Here is a 19,379-nt window from a genome sequence, read left to right on the forward strand (position 1 = left end):
ATAATAAAACACAATATCTATGATATACATATATTTAATATTTATTACTATTTTTCTTCAAGGTTCGTCTCTGGGACATAAAACCGGAGTGTCAAAGTCTAAAGAAAGTCCTCAAAGAGCACAAGAGTCCTGTATCAGCGATACAAGTGTCGCCGAATGATATGGAAGCTGTCAGCGCGGGGACCGACGGATCGTGTATTATATGGGATCTCGTGTGAGTAGATTAGTATTATTTTTCAAAAAATACTAGTGTAACTAGTTAGTTTACAAGTATTTGCAACTAATTTTTAACAAAAGGAGCCTGTATTTTGGCTAAAACAACGCTATAAATATTATAGTTTTATAGCATTCAAATTTCACATGCCTTATAAAATTTTAAGCATACATTTTTAAAGAATAGAAAAAAAAATTAACGCTATGGTTAGTTGCTTATTTATCTTGATATAAATTAGATAAATACGAAATGGGAATTAAATAACATGTATTTAGTACAGACACAGAATAATAACTAATAGCTAAGAGCTTTTATAAGTTTCGCTTATAATTATTATTAATAACGTAAGTATGCATAGAGAATAGTAGCTACACTATGAAAATCTAGTGCCTTGCCTATTGTACATCTTTTAAAATCGGTCAAATTCGAATAATTTGAACACCGTTTAACTACATTGTTATTTAAATACATAATTAATTAGTTATTCAGTATTCTATACTTTACCAACATTTCCAGTAAAATATACTTACAGTTCGCTATCCCGCCGTCAAGTGATGTATGCGAACACGCTGTTCATGTGCGTGTGTTTCGAGCCACGTGGTTGTCAGCTGTTAACTGGAGGAACGGATCGACGTATTGCTTATTGGGAAACTGGTAGCGGCAATCTTGCTAGAGAGGTAAGTATGTATTTTTGATTATTTATATATAATATTTATTGATATTATATATATTATTTATTGATTACTTACTCTATGAGTAAGAAATATCTCTATGTATTATTTAGTCTGTGGAGAGGTATATACGAAGGTATATATGAATTGTGTGTACTATATTATTTAAATGATGTGATCTTCTGTATTACCACAATACTAACAAATAAATGATTTGAATTTGAAGTCCGACATTTAACTGGGCATCCATAATATATAACCGGCGCGGTGGCACGAATCGACCAGAAAATAGGCAGCGGGAGCCTCGCTAGAGATGTGTGTATTTATGTAAAGGAATTCATTTATAAGGTCAGCATTTAAGTTCAGTGTATGTACAGGAAGTCATTCCATTATAGGGTCGGTAGACAGTGCTTAATGAGAACAGGGCGATGGTGGTCAGTGATAATTTTTCAATCGAAATATGTCAAGTCATCACTCAAGTATAGGCGGGATCACAGATCACAGAAACTAAAGGGAGATATGGTTAGGGGGCGGGGCCGGTGTCGCAGCAATATGCCCAAAAAAAGAACAAGCTGTAGCGGTGCTGTATACGTACGTCACTTACAATCTAGTGTGCGAACGAATAGTCGCTCTCATATTTTTGTGTGATGACACGCACACAACGCGAAGTATTGTTTTGATTTTGTTTACTGCAGTTGTGTGCGTAAATTTGTAATGAGACACGGTTTCGTACTCAGCGCAAGCGATTGGCATCTCTCTAGATCTCTATGGGCGGGATGGACTAAATGAGCATAACATCTGTAGATTATTGATGGAACCACTTTTACAACATTTTGGTTTGAACACATGTTTAATATGCTTTGTTTTTATTACGAAATTTTTGATTGTTGCAGTTGGAAGCAAGCAAAGTGGGCGCTATTAACGGGGTTGATATAACTCAAAACGGTGAACTATTCGTCACAGGGGGAAATGATCAGATGGTGAAGGTAAACAATAAACATAATATAGTTAATGTTTCGAATTTGGTTTTTTAATGTATACGTATTTCTTTCACAGAAAAACTACTGGACCGACTGAAATAGGCATCTAGCTGAAGAGTTTGTTTGTTTGTTTGTTAGAACGCGCTATAATCTCGGGAACTACTGGTCCGATTTGATAAAAAACTTTCGGTGTTAGATAGCCCAATTATCGAGGAAGGCTATAGGCTACATATCATCTCGCTAAGACCAATAGAGGCGGAGCATAGCTAGTTAACTTTTAATTACTACAACCGAGTGAAATATTTGAATTTTTCTGCGGGTGTAACCGCACAGCACAGCTGATAACCTATAACTTTAAGTCAACTTATAACCACAAATAATTATATTTAAATATGTATTAAGCACAGGTATTAAGCTATTGCATAGCTTCTATCGCGGGCCTTAAGCGCGGGGACTGAATCGAGAAATTCCGTAACGAAAAAACCTCACGCTCCCCACTCCGACGGGCGCGGAGGTGTAGCTTGAAGGCATGCTATGCAATAGCTTTACCGCGGCAGTCCCCGAGTGCCACACGTCTTTTTTTCCCGCGTGTGTAACCGAGCAGAAAAGCTAATATGTAAACCTATAATTGTAATTCCCCAGCTATGGAAGTACCAGGAGGGCATATACACGCACACGGGGCTGGGGCACGCGGGCGCGGTGACGTGCTGCCGGTTCAGCCCCGACGGCGCGCACGTGGTCAGCTGCTGTGCGGCCGGCTGCGTCATCGTGTGGCACGTGCCAACGGTGACGTGTATATATGTAGCCGTCGTCTGGCCGGATCTGCTATTTGATTGAATGACTAACTTGCGTTCGTTGAATGACGATATTGAATTGACTGACTGAAAGGACTAGTCGCAATTTGTTGAATGCAACGTTCAACGTCATGACTGGACATCTTTTAGCATAGTTCAATAACTACACGTTTGGTACATTAATCATCTCTGCCACTTTACACGATCATTATCATTCATCATCATCATATTATACACGCACATGGGGCTGGAGCATCTTCTTCGCACGTACTCACTAAAACACTTAACCTAAAAAACACATACTCAATACTCATTTTTTTTACCATCGTCGTAATCAACACAATACAGTAACAACATAGGTACAAACACATCACAAATATTACTCGATTTCGGCATGCCGGCCAGCTCAGTAGCTTGTATTTAAAAATTAAAGACTAACTAATTTTGAACACTATTTATGCATTATGTATGTTATTAAACAAACATTTTGAACATTTTGCGAGCGTGGTCACGGGGAGACTGACGCGTTTAAAATCCTAAAATCCGTTAGTCTTTAATTTCTAAATCTATAATACTCTCGTAAAATGAAACACAAGAAAATTCATAATACTTTATTTGCATATTTCATACAATTTTTCAGCAATACCGTCATAAGGAGAAACCGCCATCTAGCAGGGGAAGTGTGCAGGAATCTCCTAAAACACTACAAGAAGAGTTGAGGTTGCCCCTCGAAGAGAAACCAGCGCAGAAAGCGGCTGGTGACAGGCAACATAAGATACCTGCAGCACCTTCTAAGGTAAAACTATCTTTAACAATATTCTATATATTTGTGTTTTAATACACAAAAATGTTACAGCTGAAATCAATGATATTTTATGTATAGATACGTTATATACTCACAATATATCCAAAAAAAATGCTTCATATGCAGTGTCAGGCACACACAAATACAATTTTCATTTTACTTAATTTATTACATTGACAGACTGTGTAAGAGAGATGGCTCTAATAAAATGATATAAACAAAAAAGACAAAGATAGTTTGTCACTTCCGCGCAGGTGTAAGCAAAAGTCATAAGAATTTGCCAATTAAATATAAATAAACAAATAGTTGCCATGGTAATTGGCATAGACTAACGACACAGAAGGTTCAATGTTATAGAATATAGATGTTAGGTTTCCTACACAAGTAAATAAATGTGACAATTTCATTTACTATTTTATGATTATTATGATGTCGTGATACAATGAAAAAAAAATTTTTTTTTGAAGATATAACTGTATTAAGTATTTATTACTAGCTGTGGTGTTCGTTTTCGGTCATCATCATTTCACCCGATAAACACCCACTGCTGAGCATACTGCATAATCCTCCTTATAGAACTCCATAAGGACCGATCTTACGCTATTCGTTTCAAGGCAGTTCCCGAAACCCGTACAAGGTCATCACTCCAACTTGTAGGATAATTATAATAATAGTGGTGCCTAGATGAAAAAAAAGGATGAAATAAAAGAAAGGAAGTATGTATAAGCCTTTTTTATCTAAAACACAAATAAAATTTATGTTCAATAGCTATTTACAGAAAAGCAAATAGCATTTTTCGTCAGTAGCGATAATCTTTTCTTTAATGTTTACGTATATTCAACATCATTTTATTTTTATTTATCATTTTATTATTGCAAACAAACATTTTTGGCATCACGATTTCATTGTATATAATAAATAGCTATATTTGTTAATTATATGCACTGGATGTAAACTGTGGATTTAAATATAAAAATAATCAAGTATTTACCCAAATCGAAATTAATAGACTACAAGCCCGCATAGGACAAAAATATGGGTCAAATGAACCACCAGGTGACATATCTAGAACGATAGCAGAGCAAAAAATAATAAGATTCATCACTATGCCGTCACTTGTAAGCTGTCCAACTGAGTGCAGATGAGAATTGAAAAGTACAGGTAGACTCGGTAAATTTTGGTCATATATTTTTGTACGGCAATCTTAACCATCGATAGATCCATTAAAAATAATAAGAAACCGCTCAGTGCCGTACAAAAATGGTGGTCCACCAAGTCGGAATTTTTATTTAATTTCCGAGAGTTACCGGGGGTAAATTTGGTCATTTGACCATCCATGTACGGCATCTGTGTCATACTATTGCTATACTGCTTTTAATCCATTATTCCGCAACGCCGTACAAAAATCATGGGGACAAGGGGAAAAAATCGAGAGTTATAATCCCCTCTCTTTCCCCACTCCAGGGGGTCATTTGACACAACACGAAATAAATTTATTTTTAAAGTATTTTATGCATAGATAATATTTTTTCATGTGCCGTACATTTTCGTTGGTTCAAAGGGGAAAAATCTGAAAAAGAAAAAAATCCATATATAACGAAATGTTTGCTTTATATTTTTATAATAAAATATAAATATACATTAATATTAAGAAGCTCGAGGTGGTTAATTATCACCTTGGAAAGTCGGAGTCAGGTGGAATGGACTCCGTTAAATTGATGAACTAATAAAAAAGCTATGAACGAAAAGATGTGAATTATATGCAATCAGTCCATGAATACAGGTAAAGTCACAAGCAAATGCTAGTAATATATACATATTCAAAATGTACAAGTAAAGCGCTTTCAAATGATACCAAATACTGCATATTTATCTTAACTTTATTTTTTTACTCTGTATGTTTTGTCCGCTGGAGGGCGCCACATTAGATTTTGTGAAACCCCATATGGCCTTTAGGTAGCTGGTCGCTGGTTATCCAGTGAACAATTCAGACGCTTCTAATGATATGTCATTTGTCGAATTCTGATAAGTAGTTTAGAAGTTACGAGGGAATAGATGAACATACATACATGACCTGGGGGGTAACCGGCACCTTTAGAATAACAGTCTTATTATGGGTACGTTTTGTTGCGTTCACAAAATAATCTTACTTTTTTGGCACCGGGACCTTCTAAAACATATGGAAACCAATTGCAACAAGACTGTTTCGAGCGGTTTCGAGACGTCAATCGAAAAATTGGAACCGGCACGCTCTCTTTGACATTTAGCATTCTTGTTATAATGTCAATAATGACAGTTTTAAGCAATTTTAGTGAAGTTGTAAATATGGAACTTTTATAACATTATTTTGAATATTATTAAAAGAATACACATCAAATTTAAGTGAAACGTATGTAGTTGGAAATCTATTTAATAAATGAAGCTTTTAAAGAAGATAATACATTTATTATATTAAAAATGCAAAATTAACATAACTACATCGGGTTGTTCCAAGAAAAGGCTTCAAACCTTTTGATTTAAGAAGAATCGTGTAAATAATTTATTATTGCGAAGTGCGCAATCATCACGAGTCTCTATGAGATATGGGGGCATCATATGAACAATCTTATAATACAATTATAACCTACAGATTTATCTGTGTAAGATAAAAGTAATGTAAGTACCATACCCAATGCAAATCTTAAGAGTATATTTAAAAATACGTTTGTTTATGTACACATTCTCCACTTGTTATTTCTCTATTATTATTCTCTAAACATAAATTTTATCTAATACCTACTTAATGTAAATCTATAATTATTAATATAATATAAATATTTCTTCTTGATTCAATTTATTTTATCATGTTATATTATTTATATAATAAAACACTTAAAAGTAAATCTACACTCAAATGCACTACCCATATTATACTTATGTTAGGGATCTCATTTAATTTTGAGAAATAATACCATTATTTATTTCCAGATTCTACAATCAATTCCGAGCACTAGGGATAAGATTACCCAGCGTAACCACATGGAAGCATTGATAGTATTCAAGAAGCTATAAAGTGCCAGCGCAACATATGAATATATTTTTTTCAATAGGAAGCAATATCATGCTTTAAATGTATTAGTGCAATTAAAAACATATTTTATAAATCCAAAATCTTTATTTAGTCCTTTTTATTTATTCATTGACAAAACATTTGCTCCTTTACTTCTCTTGATAACATTTATATATAAAAAAATGTAATAAAACATGGAATTATTTGGAAATAGATTCAATTCTATTTTGATTAAATATTAATAATTAGGTATATTACTCAAATCCAAATTTGTAAGTAAATAGCATATTAAAAAGACCCTTGATTAAAAAAATAAAGTCTTATTTATAATACCAGCCTTTAAAACTTAAAATGCAATAAACAAAAACTTTATATTTACATCACAATGAATAATTCCTGCACTTATAGTTTAATGGTATTTATATTTTTATTTTAAATTTAAATCAATTATTGTATTTGCATAATATAGAGTAGATAAATAATTCAAAAACTTGCAGTACTTATGTATACTTTTAATTTCATTTTTATTAAACTTAAAAGTTAAAATGAAAACAATGTAGGTATAGATTGTCTAATCTAAAAATGAACGCCCCTCCACTAAACTTAATTGTTTCAATGTGTGAGGACAAATAATTATTGAACCACTTTATATGTGTGCGCGCGTCGATTCTACTGCAAACTTTGACACTCGCGCACTGATTTGTCAACTAATCGGGCGATCAGTTCAGGTGCCTAGCATTGTATGGCGGGGAGAGCGCGCTATGTAAGGAATGACACGTCCGTTCTGTCGTGCATCGCGTCATTTATGCACTAGTTGGCCAACTGGTCCTGTCGTTCGGGCATGGACGGGACTGGAGGACTGAACGACCAATGAGGCAGACCAATTTGTGTGTATTGCGTCTATACACGTACTTTGAATGTGAGCGTAAACACAGTGGAGGGGCGTTCATTTTTAGATTAGACAATCTATACTATATTAAGGTACAATTAAATTTTTACATTTTCTTTGAATATTTTAAGTGTAGACATGGTGGCGCCTCCCCCAACTTGAAGTTCTCACTACCACATGATCATCTCCCAAGCCGGTACTTCCTTGTTCAATGTTTGGGCAAGCCGGCAATCAACACAACTGTGAAAGATAAATTGGATTTAAACTGATTCTTTGTTGCTTTAAAATTTAATAAGTACATTTAATATGTTTACTTTTATTATTAAAAGGCTTGTCATAGTGTATGTAATTTAAGATGTTTTTTTAAACAATGTCGGTATAGTTTGTTAATAATAAATACTTTATTTGTTAATCATTTTTCAAGTATTTTAACATTTTAGTTGTTTATCTTGCAATTCTTAATATCGTATTAAAAAAAAAGTTAAATGTGTAGGTGTGTAATTCCTTACAAAACTGTTAATATAAGTAGCTTCTAACCAAACATAGATAGGTTTGCTTATAAATTAATATAAATATTTACTTTTGACCAGCTGCTCTAGTTTTTGTGAACTCCCAAATCATTTGCACTTAAACTTTCAGCAGAGAATTCTATCAACTTCGTCTCATCATAACTTTTACCTCGTTGGGAGTTATTCATGTACCTATCTTTGTCTTTGTAATTTCGGGGTCAGGGAGCTTCGCGCATTCTGCACAATGTTCTGCTGTAAGTTAAATAAAAATTACTTCAATTAAGTAACAATAATCAAAACAGACGAAATCATGCAAAAACCAAAACTTTATTCGTAAAAATATATCTCTGTAGTCTGTTATCATAAATCGTCCTTACTCGTACTTTATCTTACCTTGCTATTTCAATATTGCTTTTTCGCACTTTCTCATTTATCCAGAGATGAGATCATAGAGAGTAGTATATTCTTTGGATGAGATTCACATATTTAAGTTTAAGTTTATCTGAAATTTTAGATAATATTATGAATTATGTGACAGTGACATGACATTTTGATTTTTGACGTTTAATGTTCGATACAAATCATTACGACTTGGCCTAAAAGCCTCGTAGCCAAGCCATTATTCTTAAAAAAATAGACAAAACTTCGGAATTCATTCGCTCTTTGGACCAACTTTGGACATTGTAGGCAATCGTATAGTAATCATGTTGAAAAGGCTCCCGGTACCAAAATAAAGTAAGATTATTTTGTGAACTCAACAAAACAAGGTTGTTATTATAAAAATGGCGGTGATTGGAAATTAAACGTCAAAAATCCAAATGTCATAATCACTGTCCTCGTAATAATATCTAAAATTTGGATAAATCAAATTGAAAAATTGCGAAAGATAAGTAATATGCATTAAAGAATGCATGAAAGAGGCATGAAAGAGCAATTGAAATAGCAAGGTAAGATAATATACGAGTAATAAATATATCTAAAACATTGGACGATTTATGATAACAAAGATATATTTTTACGAATAAAGTATTGGTTTTTGCATGATTTCGTCTGTTTTGATTATTGTTAATTGAAGTAATTTTTATTTAACTTGCAGCAGAACATTGTGCAGAGTGCGCGAAGCTCCTTGACCCTGAAGTTACAAAGACAAAGGTACATAAATAACTCCCAACGAGTTAAAAGTTATGCTGAGACGAAGTTGATAGAATTCTCTGAAAGTATAAGTGCAAATGATTTGGGAGTTCACAAAAACTAGAGCAGCTGGTCAAAAGTAAATATTTATATTGATTTATAAGCAAACCTATCTATGTTTGTTTAGAAGCTACTTATATTAAAAGTTTTCTAAGGCATTGTAGGTACCTACACATTTAAGTTTTTTTTAATACAATATTAAGAATTGTAAGATAAACAACTAAAACGTTGAAATACTTGAAAAATTATTAACAAATAAGGTATTTAACAAACCATACCGACATTGTTTAAAAAACTACTTTTTAGATGTTTACATACACCATGACAAGCCCTTTAATAATAAAAGTATACATATTAAATGTACTTATTAAATTTTAAAGCAACAAACAATCAGTTTAAGTCCAATTTATCTTTCACAGTTGTGTTGATTGCCGGCTTGCCCAAACATTGAACAAGGAAGTACCGGCTTGGGAGATGATCATGTGGTAGTGAGAACTTCAAGTTGGGGGAGGAGCCACCATGTCTACACTTAAAATATTCATATTTGTATCATACATCTGAAAATGTAAAAATTTAATTGTACCTTAATATAGTACCTACATTGTTTTCATTTTAAGTTTAATAAAAATGAAATTAAAAGTATACATAAGCACAATATACAGATACATACAGTAAGGAAACTTCATACAAAATGTTCGAAATGGCTCCCCCCCCCATCAAGCGTGTTTACAAGGGTATTGAGGGGGATCGATAGTAGCGGGTGACACATCCACAGATTTTGAATATAGTATGGAAAAAAGTTTAAAGTGATGTCAATTCACATTAAATAAATATCGATTGTTTCAGTTTGTAGCCCTTTCAATAAATATATTTGTAAATACCATATCTGAGTTCTGACTACAAGTTAAAAAGAGACTATTTTTTAATTTCTATAGATATGGCAGTATGAGTTTTATATTATGTTGACATATTTTCTATCAAAATGATAGCTACAAATAGTACCTATTAGGAGTCCAGTCTGTTTAAAGATCGCATCTATTTTTTACGCAATCTAGAAGAGCACGAAAATATAAAAAAAGGAGACCTTAAAAAAATCTTGTTTAAATTTATGTGCATAATTACGTAAATATTAGGGAAGAAAAAGATAGATATTATAATTATTGTATTTTTATCGATACGTGGCGTCTCCACTTTGTCAAGCACTAAGCCTGTCAAACTATTTTCTTTTTCTTCCTAAAACAAAAAGGTAGAGGTTCTATGCTCGTATAATAATAATTTTAATTTATTTTTGCATATTTTGTGTTTTTTAATTTAATTTAATTTATCGTTTTAAAAATAATTTAGTAGGTATACCTACATACAAGTATTGTAAATTCTGGTTTAAAATAATTATTGAATATATGTATAATACAAATATCAAGCATTATAAATAATTTAGGTACATTAAATAGCCTTCGGCGTCCATAACAAAACTAGATTTCGAAATATAGCACTGATAAAAACGGATTTACTTTTACAAGCTGTATTAATTCGGATTGTTTCTTCTTGTAAATTCATATTTAGGCTACACCATTTTTGTATTTTAACGGGTTTTAATCTCCAAATTACCACAAAATCAACTGTGAAAAAAAGCAAACAGAAATATACAGGCCGAATATCAATTCGACTTGAAAAATAAAGGAGAAGGTTATCAAACCTTCTCCTTTATTTTTGAAGTCGGTTAAATATCAAAAAGTAACAGCCCTATAGCTATTCGTCATAATTTCATGGGGGGGGCTTAGTTTCCTAACTGTATGTACGTAGTATATATCTGTCAACTGTGACATAAGTACTGCAAGTTTTTAAATTATTTATCTACTCTTTATTATGCATGCATACCATTAATCTATTAGTGTAGGAATTATTCATTGTGATGTAAATATAAAGTTTTTGTTTATTGCATTTTAAGTTTTAAAGGCTGGTACTATAAATAAAACTTAATTTTTTTTAATCAAGGGTGTTTTTAATATGCTATTTACTTGCAAATTTGGATTTGAGTTATATATATCTACCTAATTGTTTTTAATAAATATTTAAGCTAAATAGAATTGAATCTAATTTCGAATACTTCCATGTTTTATCACTTTTTTTTTTTATATATAAATGATATCAAGAGAAGTAAAGGAGCAAATGATTTGTCAATAAATAAATAAAAAGGACTAAATAAAGATTTTGGATTTATAAATGTTTTTTATTGCACTTAAACATTTAAAGTATGATATTGCTTCCTATTGAAAAAAATATATTCATGTTGCGCTGGCACTATGGCTTCTTGAATACTATCAATGCTTCCATATGGTTACTCTGGGTAATCTTATTCCTAGTGCTCGGAATTGATTGTAGAATCTGGAAATAAATAATGGTTTTATTTCTCAAAATTAAATGAGATCCTTAACAACAGATTACATAAGTATAATATGGGTAGTGTATTTGAGTGTAGATTTACTTTTATAGTCTTATATTCTATATAGGTAAATAATAACATGATAAAATATATTGAATCATGAAGAAATAATAAACAATCTTTTATAGATTTACATTAAGTATTAGATAAAATTTATGTTTAGGGAATAAGTAGAGTTGCATTTTATTATACAGAGAAATAACAAGTGGAGAATGTGTACTTATACAGACGTATTTTTAAATAGATTTGCATTGGGTATGGTACTTACATTATATGGTACTTACACAGATAAATCTGTAGGTTATATTGTATTTTCAAATTGTTCATATGATGCCCCCATATCTCATAGGGACTCGTGATGATTACGCACTTGTTTACTATTTAGGTACACGATTCTTCTTAAATCAAAAGGTTTGAAGCCTTTTCTTCGAACAAGCCGATGTAAAGTTCTATTATTATCTGATAACTGTCAAATTGTCAAATAGATCGCAGTTCGCACCGGTCCAAATAATTGAGTGAACTATTACGAGTGACGTCATCAAAATTGCTAGAAAAACAAAATCAGTTTAACGCTGCAACAAGCTTGCGTTAAGGGTGTCACGGTACGAAAAGACATAGTAATGTTATAATAAGCTTGCTATAAGAGATGCCGGTTACCCCCCTGTAAACAACCCTAACCCTCCTTTTGCTTTGCCGTAGTTGGGTAAAAATATGTTAATGCCGTACTGTATCAAATGGCCATAAAGCACCCTTAAAATTGTAGCTTTCGTCGCTTTCATCAGCCTAAAAGATGTGGTCTGCACAAAAATGTACGGCATCGTTTTTTCCTAATTTATCTATGTTAATACTATTTAAAACAACGGATAAAGTGTAGAAACTATTATATTTCATTAATATACTATGTTTAAACTTTAACAAAATTTCTGGTTTTGCATTTCTCTATAACTTTTTTTAGAACGGTTTCTTTTGAACGGCAATACTATACAACAATTGAATTTTACAATATCATGTTAAAAAAAAGTTCCCGTACAGGGTCAAATGACCTTACAGCTCTTTATATCAAGAATTCGATGAAATTAAGATGATTATTGGTATACATTTAAAAGAACAATTATTTTTTGACGGCATTGCTTTTAATAGTACTTTTGAGTGCTAGATAATGTTTTGGAACCGAAGCCGTACTTAGTCAAATGACCCCCTGGAGTGGGGAAAGAGAGGGGATTATAAATCTCGATTTTTTCCCCTTGTCCCCATGATTTTTGTACGGCGTTGCGGAATAATGGATTAAAAGCAGTATAGCAATAGTATGACACAGATGCCGTACATGGATGGTCAAATGACCAAATTTACCCCCGGTAACTCTCGGAAATTAAATAAAAATTCCGACTTGGTGGACCACCATTTTTGTACGGCACTGAGCGGTTTCTTATTATTTTTAATGGATCTATCGATGGTTAAGAATGCCGTACAAAAATATATGACCAAAATTTACCGAGTCTACCTGTACTTTTCAATACTCATCTGCACTCAGTTGGACAGCTTACAAGTGACGGCATAGTGATGAATCTTATTATTTTTTGCTCTGCTATCGTTCTAGATATGTCCCCTGGTGGTTCATTTGACCCATATTTTTGTCCTATGCGGGCTTGTAGTCTATAATAAAATAACCGTTCTATTTTCAATAATCGTATCTACATGATAATCTTTGAACACAGTGTACGCTAGCTTTGTCACACTAGTGATTGAAGCAATGTTTTATCCCTTTCATTATTTCAATACACGTGTCAAGCAAGTGTCATTCATAAAGAATTGTAAATTGTTATTTTTACTCTTAAACTGTAATAATTTAATATATTTTGCTGTGATATGATATTCCTTTATCTTTTTTTATTTTTTTGCACGAATACGTGCACTTTCTGAACACACAGGAAGGCATTTTCGTCAACTTTAATGTACCTATCGGCATATACGCTCACTGGGACCGGTGACAATCTGACTGATTGCATTGGTCCCAAATAGGACCAATTCACGGAATCAGTTTTGGTGCGTTGATGACGTATCTACCTCTTGTTTCTATATATAATATCATTGGCTGAAATCTAAAATTAATTCAATGCAGTGTCTTATGTCGATAAGGTTCGATGTTCTCTCTCTTTCTAAATACCTGAACGTATTCGATAATCGAATACCTACTATGGTATTATATGTATATGTATCATATTAATGTGCTTTCGATTAGTATTTACTATTTACTATTTAGTAATATGATTATGATAAATGAAGAAAAATTCTGAACTTTTTTCCACATTTTGTGTTTAAATTCTAAATGTGCCTTTTCTTTGTGTTTATGTACCTAATGTACCTAAACTTTTCAGTCTATTAAACTCTTACTTTATATATAATTATTATTAAAATATCTCTATATTGACAACAGACAGAGAAGATAGAAGCAATGGACACAACCCGCAGCAGCGTCCACTCGTGCTGTCCGTGCGACACGGCGCGGTCCAACGTGAGCGAAGCGAAGAAAACTACGCCCAAAATTAATAAATGTTGTAGACCTACGGGTAATTGTTTGATTTATTTTTATTTTCACTTCATACTTTTATTATAGAACAAGTCCTCTACCGTCTCTCTCTGTACTTTCGAGATATATGGCATAGGTAACTAAGTTGTAAGTTTAAAATATAGAAGTTATTTTTGCCACAGCCAGCCTTATTACAAAGAAACAGGCACCTCTTTTATGGTTATTCTTCATGATAAACCAAATGCATTAGAATTTTAACCAGAAATGTATATCACACTAGCTGTGCTCTGCGGTTTTAACCGCAGTGCTCCGCTCCTGTTGGTCTTAGCTTTCCTCGACAAATGGGCTATCTAACACCGTAAGAATTTTCAAAATCGGACCATTAGTTCCCGAGATTAGCGCGTTCAAACAAACAAACTCTTCAGCTTTATAATATTTGTATTAAAGTATAGATTACAAAATATTACAAACCATTTTTTTTTATTTCAGACAATTTACCAACTCGAACAACAAGCAAAGAATTCGTCAGCGGGAGTGGGGACAAAAAGTGATCCCAAATAATTTGAGGGATAATAAAAGACTGCATTTGTATCAATAATTATTTATTACATTTCATAAAAAATATTACGTTTTTTATTTAACACCTAATGACCAGCTCAGTTTCCGAAGAAATTATATATATTATGTAAAGCTTTGTATTTATAATATACTCAAGTAAACGCTTTTTGAACGCCTTTTAAAATCTTTGATTTGATTTGATTTTTTCATGAGGCAACAGTTAGACAGATACAGTAAATACGAAACATAAATCCCGGATTTTAGGGCCATAATGCGATCTCGAATCGCAAGTTTTTGTGATAGAATGAGACGCTCCAGTAATAGTATTCTGGTTTTTGTCGCTGTTTCTAACTATTATGACAATCCTTTACTTCTGTACTGGTGCAATGTTCATTCATCATATTATGTTAGGGATAAACCTATAAAGCCAAGTAAAATATTATAAATGATGCTCTAATTGTCTTTAATTTTAATTTTGTACAATTCTATTACATTGTAACTTGCATATGGGAACACAATATGTCCTGATATAAAACAATTTTATTTATTATAAAGTAGTACATAGTAAAATGAGGTTTATACATAGAAATCTAAATAACAAGACACTAGAAGTCGTAAGCGTGCGTGACCTTGTCGCCACTCAGGTGATTTTCACATCACCAGTTGCATTCGTCACTGTTCAGTTGCTCTGGAGACGTATGAGTGTATACATGGTGTGTTTCAGCAATTCCCATTGCGGAAATTCTTCCACAAGTTGTAATTATACTTATAAAGGAATAATATTTCATCGGAAAATATATTTTTTTAGAAATAATGCCGTTTTTCCTTAAAATTATAGAATATTTACAAGTATTACGAGTGTCACCATAGTAATCGAAATAACAATGAATGACACAGTCGACCATTCTCCACGTTTGTTCGTATTGGAGCAAAAAGTCTCATATTCTTAGGGATGTTATTCTAAAATAAACCGTAATACATATTCAAAAGCTTAATTTAATAGTTAAGTTAGTTTTCACTAAAATCAAGCTGTCCAATAAAAGGCATAGTTTACTTGTGTGTACTGTTTAGCTTTCGGTTTGAACTTTGAATGTGTTGATTTTGGCGACAGCGGTTTTCATACGAATTATGACATTATAGCACTTCTATGTGTCTTGTTATTTAGATTTCTATGGGTTTATACAATAGTGGAGTTATATACAATGAAAACTAATTAATACATATATTTCTTATTAAATACTACAATTATTATAATTAAATTACAGCTATTGTCTGTCATTTGTATGGAAATGTTCTCAGCTGCCATTGAATAAGTTATGATTTTTATAATGTCGTCTGGGGGGCTAACTCGTCTATCGAAGTTTTTCGATATTATATTAGTTCTAAGCCTACTCCCGCAATCTACCTGGCGTTGTAGCAACTGAAACTAAAATTTTACGCCTACAGATAGCGCCACAGCAAATTATGTTTTGAGCATGTTTTTAGTAATTCCGCCATCTTGATTCTGTCACTTTATTCAGAAGTTGACGTGGTGCCACATATATTTTTTCATCCGTCGAAATCTCAAGTTTTAATAAGATTTTTGATGTTTTTAAAACGTGAGAACCCATTTTATTTAATACATTATATGAGTCAAAGGCGGCTATCTGCTATTTTTACTAAATTTGAACCATGAATGTAGCAACACTCTAGATCTTGAATAAAATAAAATGGACCGACTTGTTTGTTTCAAAGCCGGCTATCTTGCTTTATATTTTCATCGTATGGTAAATGCAACTTAGGATCAAATCCGGCCACCTGTAAATGTTTAGATTCAAACCTGGCAATCTTTTGACATCAGCCAATCAAAAGTGTTCATTTTGATCTATGGTCTAATTGCATCTCTTAGTGTTTCGGTTGTGTTTCGTGACCCGTTTTTATTGTTTTTCGACACAGAAATCTTCGTTATTTGATAAAAATCATAACAATGGATATAAGCCCAACGCCAGTTACTAATCGTTTTGCAAGAAAACGTCAAAGGGATCCTGCTGATTGGAAAAGAAATGTAGAGAAAAGACTACGGTTAGTACACGTACAAGGGTTGTCACTTTGATAACAAAAAATATTTTAAAACCAATATTACTGGTAAAAATAGAAAATATCTCTTAAATAGGTCAAAGAGTCTGTTATTATTATACTATGTTTGTCATATCTTTATTATCCAAATTTTTATCGCTTTTTAATTTGTTATTTATCTGAATATATATTTATATATACAATATATACATATATATATAACTAGCTGGTGCGTTGTGCGCGGGCTGCAAGCAGCCCGCGAGCCCCTTTTGCCCCTGGGTTGAAGCAATAGGGCAGTCATTAGAAAATGTGTTAGAATTCCAAGTCCATTTATAATTTTCTGCTAACAGCGATTCCACAGTCAATCGGAAGTGCTTATAAATTTCCCATTCAAATATTTTCTATTCCGGGGGGCTGTCTACCATCGAGGGTGCGTGGTGCGCGAGCTGCAATCAGCTCGCGGCTCATCCCAGGGCAGAAATCTTCAGTCAGTTGAAAATGCATAAAAATTCCCCGTCAATTTGTTAATATCTGCTAACAGCGATTCCACAGTCAATCGGAAGTGCTTATAAATTTCCCATTCAAATATTTTCTATTCCGGAGGGCTGTCTAAATTCGAGGGTGCGTGGTGCGCGAGCTGCAAGCAGCTCGCGGCTCATCCCAGGGCAGAAATCTTCAGTCAGTTGAAAATGCATAAAAATTCCCCGTCAATTTGTTAATATCTGCTAACAGCGATTCCACAGTCAATCGGAAGTGCTTATAAATTTCCCATTCAAATATTTTCTATTCCGGGGGGCTGTCTACCTTCGAGGGTGCGTGGTGCGCGAGCTGCAAGCAGCTCGCGGCTCATCCCAGGGCAGAAATCTTCAGTCAGTTGAAAATGCATAAAAATTCCCCGTCAATTTGTTAATATCTGCTAACAGCGATTCCACAGTCAATCGGAAGTGCTTATAAATTTCCCATTCAAATATTTTCTATTCCGGGGGGCTGTCTACCTTCGAGGGTGCGTGGTGCGCGAGCTGCAAGCAGCTCGCGGCTCATCCCAGGGCAGAAATCTTCAGTCAGTTGAAAATGCATAAAAATTCCCCGTCAATTTGTTAATATCTGCTAACAGCGATTCCACAATCAATCGGAAGTGCTTATAAATTTCCCATTCAAATATTTTCTATTCCGGGGGGCTGTCTACCTTCGAGGGTGCTTGGTGCGCGAGCTGCAAGCAGCTCGCGGCTCATCCCAGGGCAGAAATCTTCAGTCATTTGAAAATGCATTCGAATTTCCTGTCCATTTGTTACATCTGCTAACAGCGATTCTACAGTCAGTCGAAACTGTTTATAAATTACTTATTCAAATATTGGTTAAATTCTTGAAACGTGATCCCCGAATTTCATCATTTTGAGGTGTCTAATCGATAGCGGGCAGTGACTTTTCATTTTTCATAATAAATTGTTAAAGAGTTAACCTAACTGGCTCGTCGCTTCGCTCCTCGCTACCTATTTGAATATTTACGCCGGCCGCTGACGTGACTTGCTCGCTTCGCTCGCTTGGCTAGTTCGTTAGTTCAAAAGTAACCAAACTCGCTCGTCGCTTCGCTCCTCGCTACTTCTTTGAGTATTTACGCCGGCCGCTGACGTGACTTGCTCGCTTCGCTCGCTTGGCTAGTGCGGTAGTTCAAAAGTTAACCTAACTGGCTCGTCGCTTCGCTCCTCGCTACTTCTTTGAATATTTACGCCGGCCGTTGACGTGACTTGCTCGCTTCGCTCGCTTGGCTAGTGCGGTAGTTCAAAAGTTAACCTAACTGGCTCGTTGCTTCGCTCCTCGCTACTTCTTTGAATATTTACGCAGGCCGCTGACGTGACTTGCTCGCTTCGCTCGCTTGGCTAGTGCGGTAGTTCAAAAGTTAACCTAACTCGCTCGTCGCTTCGCTCCTCGCTACCTATTTGAATATTTACGCCAGCCGCTGCCGTGATTCGCTCGCTTCGCTCGCTTGGCTCGTGCGGTAGTTCAAAAGTTAATAAATATTTTCTACTCCGGGAGGCTGTCGACCTTTGAGGTTGCGCGGTGCGCGGGCAGCAAGCAGCCCGCGGCGCCGTCTTTTGCCGTTGCTATTCAATAACCCTTCCTACTATGGAAATTTCCATACAAAATTTTCGAAAAAAAAAATTTCGCTTTTTACCAAAAATTTTTATATGCCTGGAAGCGGACCAAGTTTTGAAGCATTTTTTACTTTGGCGAACCCGACCTACCTGCCACCGGTTCAGAGAGCCGTTGAATTTCGTGATGTATGGAAAATGGAAACCGAGGGTCGAAGAGAAATTCTTAGTATGCAGTTTTGTAAATCTGGCCGATTAGAGCACAGAAATCAATTTTCAGACCGATCGTAAAGTAACCGGCGCCACCATCTTGCTTTGAAAAATTGGCCATTTTTGAAAAAAAAATTGCGTCCAATTTGAAATTTCTCGATTGCCCTGGTAGCGCCCCATGTTTCTGATCATTTTTTAGTTCTACACCCCCCACCTATCTGGCGCCGTTTCGGAGAGCCGTCGAATTTCGCGTTGTATGAAACTCGGAAACCAGCGGTGAAAACTCGATTATGAGTATGCCAACTTAATGTGCAGCTCGATTAAAGCCCCTGTGCCAAGTTTCAGCGCGATCGGACCAGCGATGGCCATTTTAGCATTTGTATGGCGGCGGCCA

At 34.2% G+C, this 19,379-nt stretch overlaps 1 protein-coding gene and 2 long non-coding RNA genes across 4 annotated transcripts in view; 2 read left to right on the forward strand and 1 right to left on the reverse strand.

Annotated features, from left to right (window-relative positions):
• The window catches only part of LOC149906724 (cilia- and flagella-associated protein 52), a 24,997-nt gene extending 10,603 nt beyond the window's left edge, over nucleotides 1-14,394 (forward strand). For both annotated transcript variants that reach the window (XM_090104906.1, XM_090104905.1), the window contains 6 exons: nucleotides 63-214; nucleotides 747-891; nucleotides 1,779-1,871; nucleotides 2,508-2,651; nucleotides 3,300-3,455; nucleotides 13,980-14,394. In XM_090104906.1, coding sequence (XP_089961032.1) covers nucleotides 63-214; nucleotides 747-891; nucleotides 1,779-1,871; nucleotides 2,508-2,651; nucleotides 3,300-3,455; nucleotides 13,980-14,159 — 870 coding nt within the window. In that variant the 3' untranslated portion in view covers nucleotides 14,160-14,394. The remainder of the gene's footprint in view (nucleotides 1-62; nucleotides 215-746; nucleotides 892-1,778; nucleotides 1,872-2,507; nucleotides 2,652-3,299; nucleotides 3,456-13,979) is intronic.
• LOC149906726 (uncharacterized) lies at nucleotides 7,549-8,341 on the reverse strand. The gene is made up of 2 exons (XR_016457031.1): nucleotides 7,983-8,341; nucleotides 7,549-7,642 (listed from the first exon to the last, which is right to left on the reverse strand). It is a non-coding gene; the product is annotated as an uncharacterized LOC149906726 (long non-coding RNA).
• On the forward strand, nucleotides 8,586-9,737 carry LOC149906727 (uncharacterized). The gene is made up of 3 exons (XR_016457002.1): nucleotides 8,586-8,858; nucleotides 9,008-9,181; nucleotides 9,522-9,737. It is a non-coding gene; the product is annotated as an uncharacterized LOC149906727 (long non-coding RNA).
• Nucleotides 14,395-19,379: the final 4,985 nt, after the last annotated feature.

The sequence above is a fragment of the Colias eurytheme genome, chromosome 8, assembly GCF_061535395.1.
Source record: "Colias eurytheme isolate Ceu_HAF_F1 chromosome 8, ilColEury1 Martin Lab GWU primary, whole genome shotgun sequence".
In the NCBI taxonomy this organism is placed as follows: domain Eukaryota; kingdom Metazoa; phylum Arthropoda; class Insecta; order Lepidoptera; family Pieridae; genus Colias; species Colias eurytheme.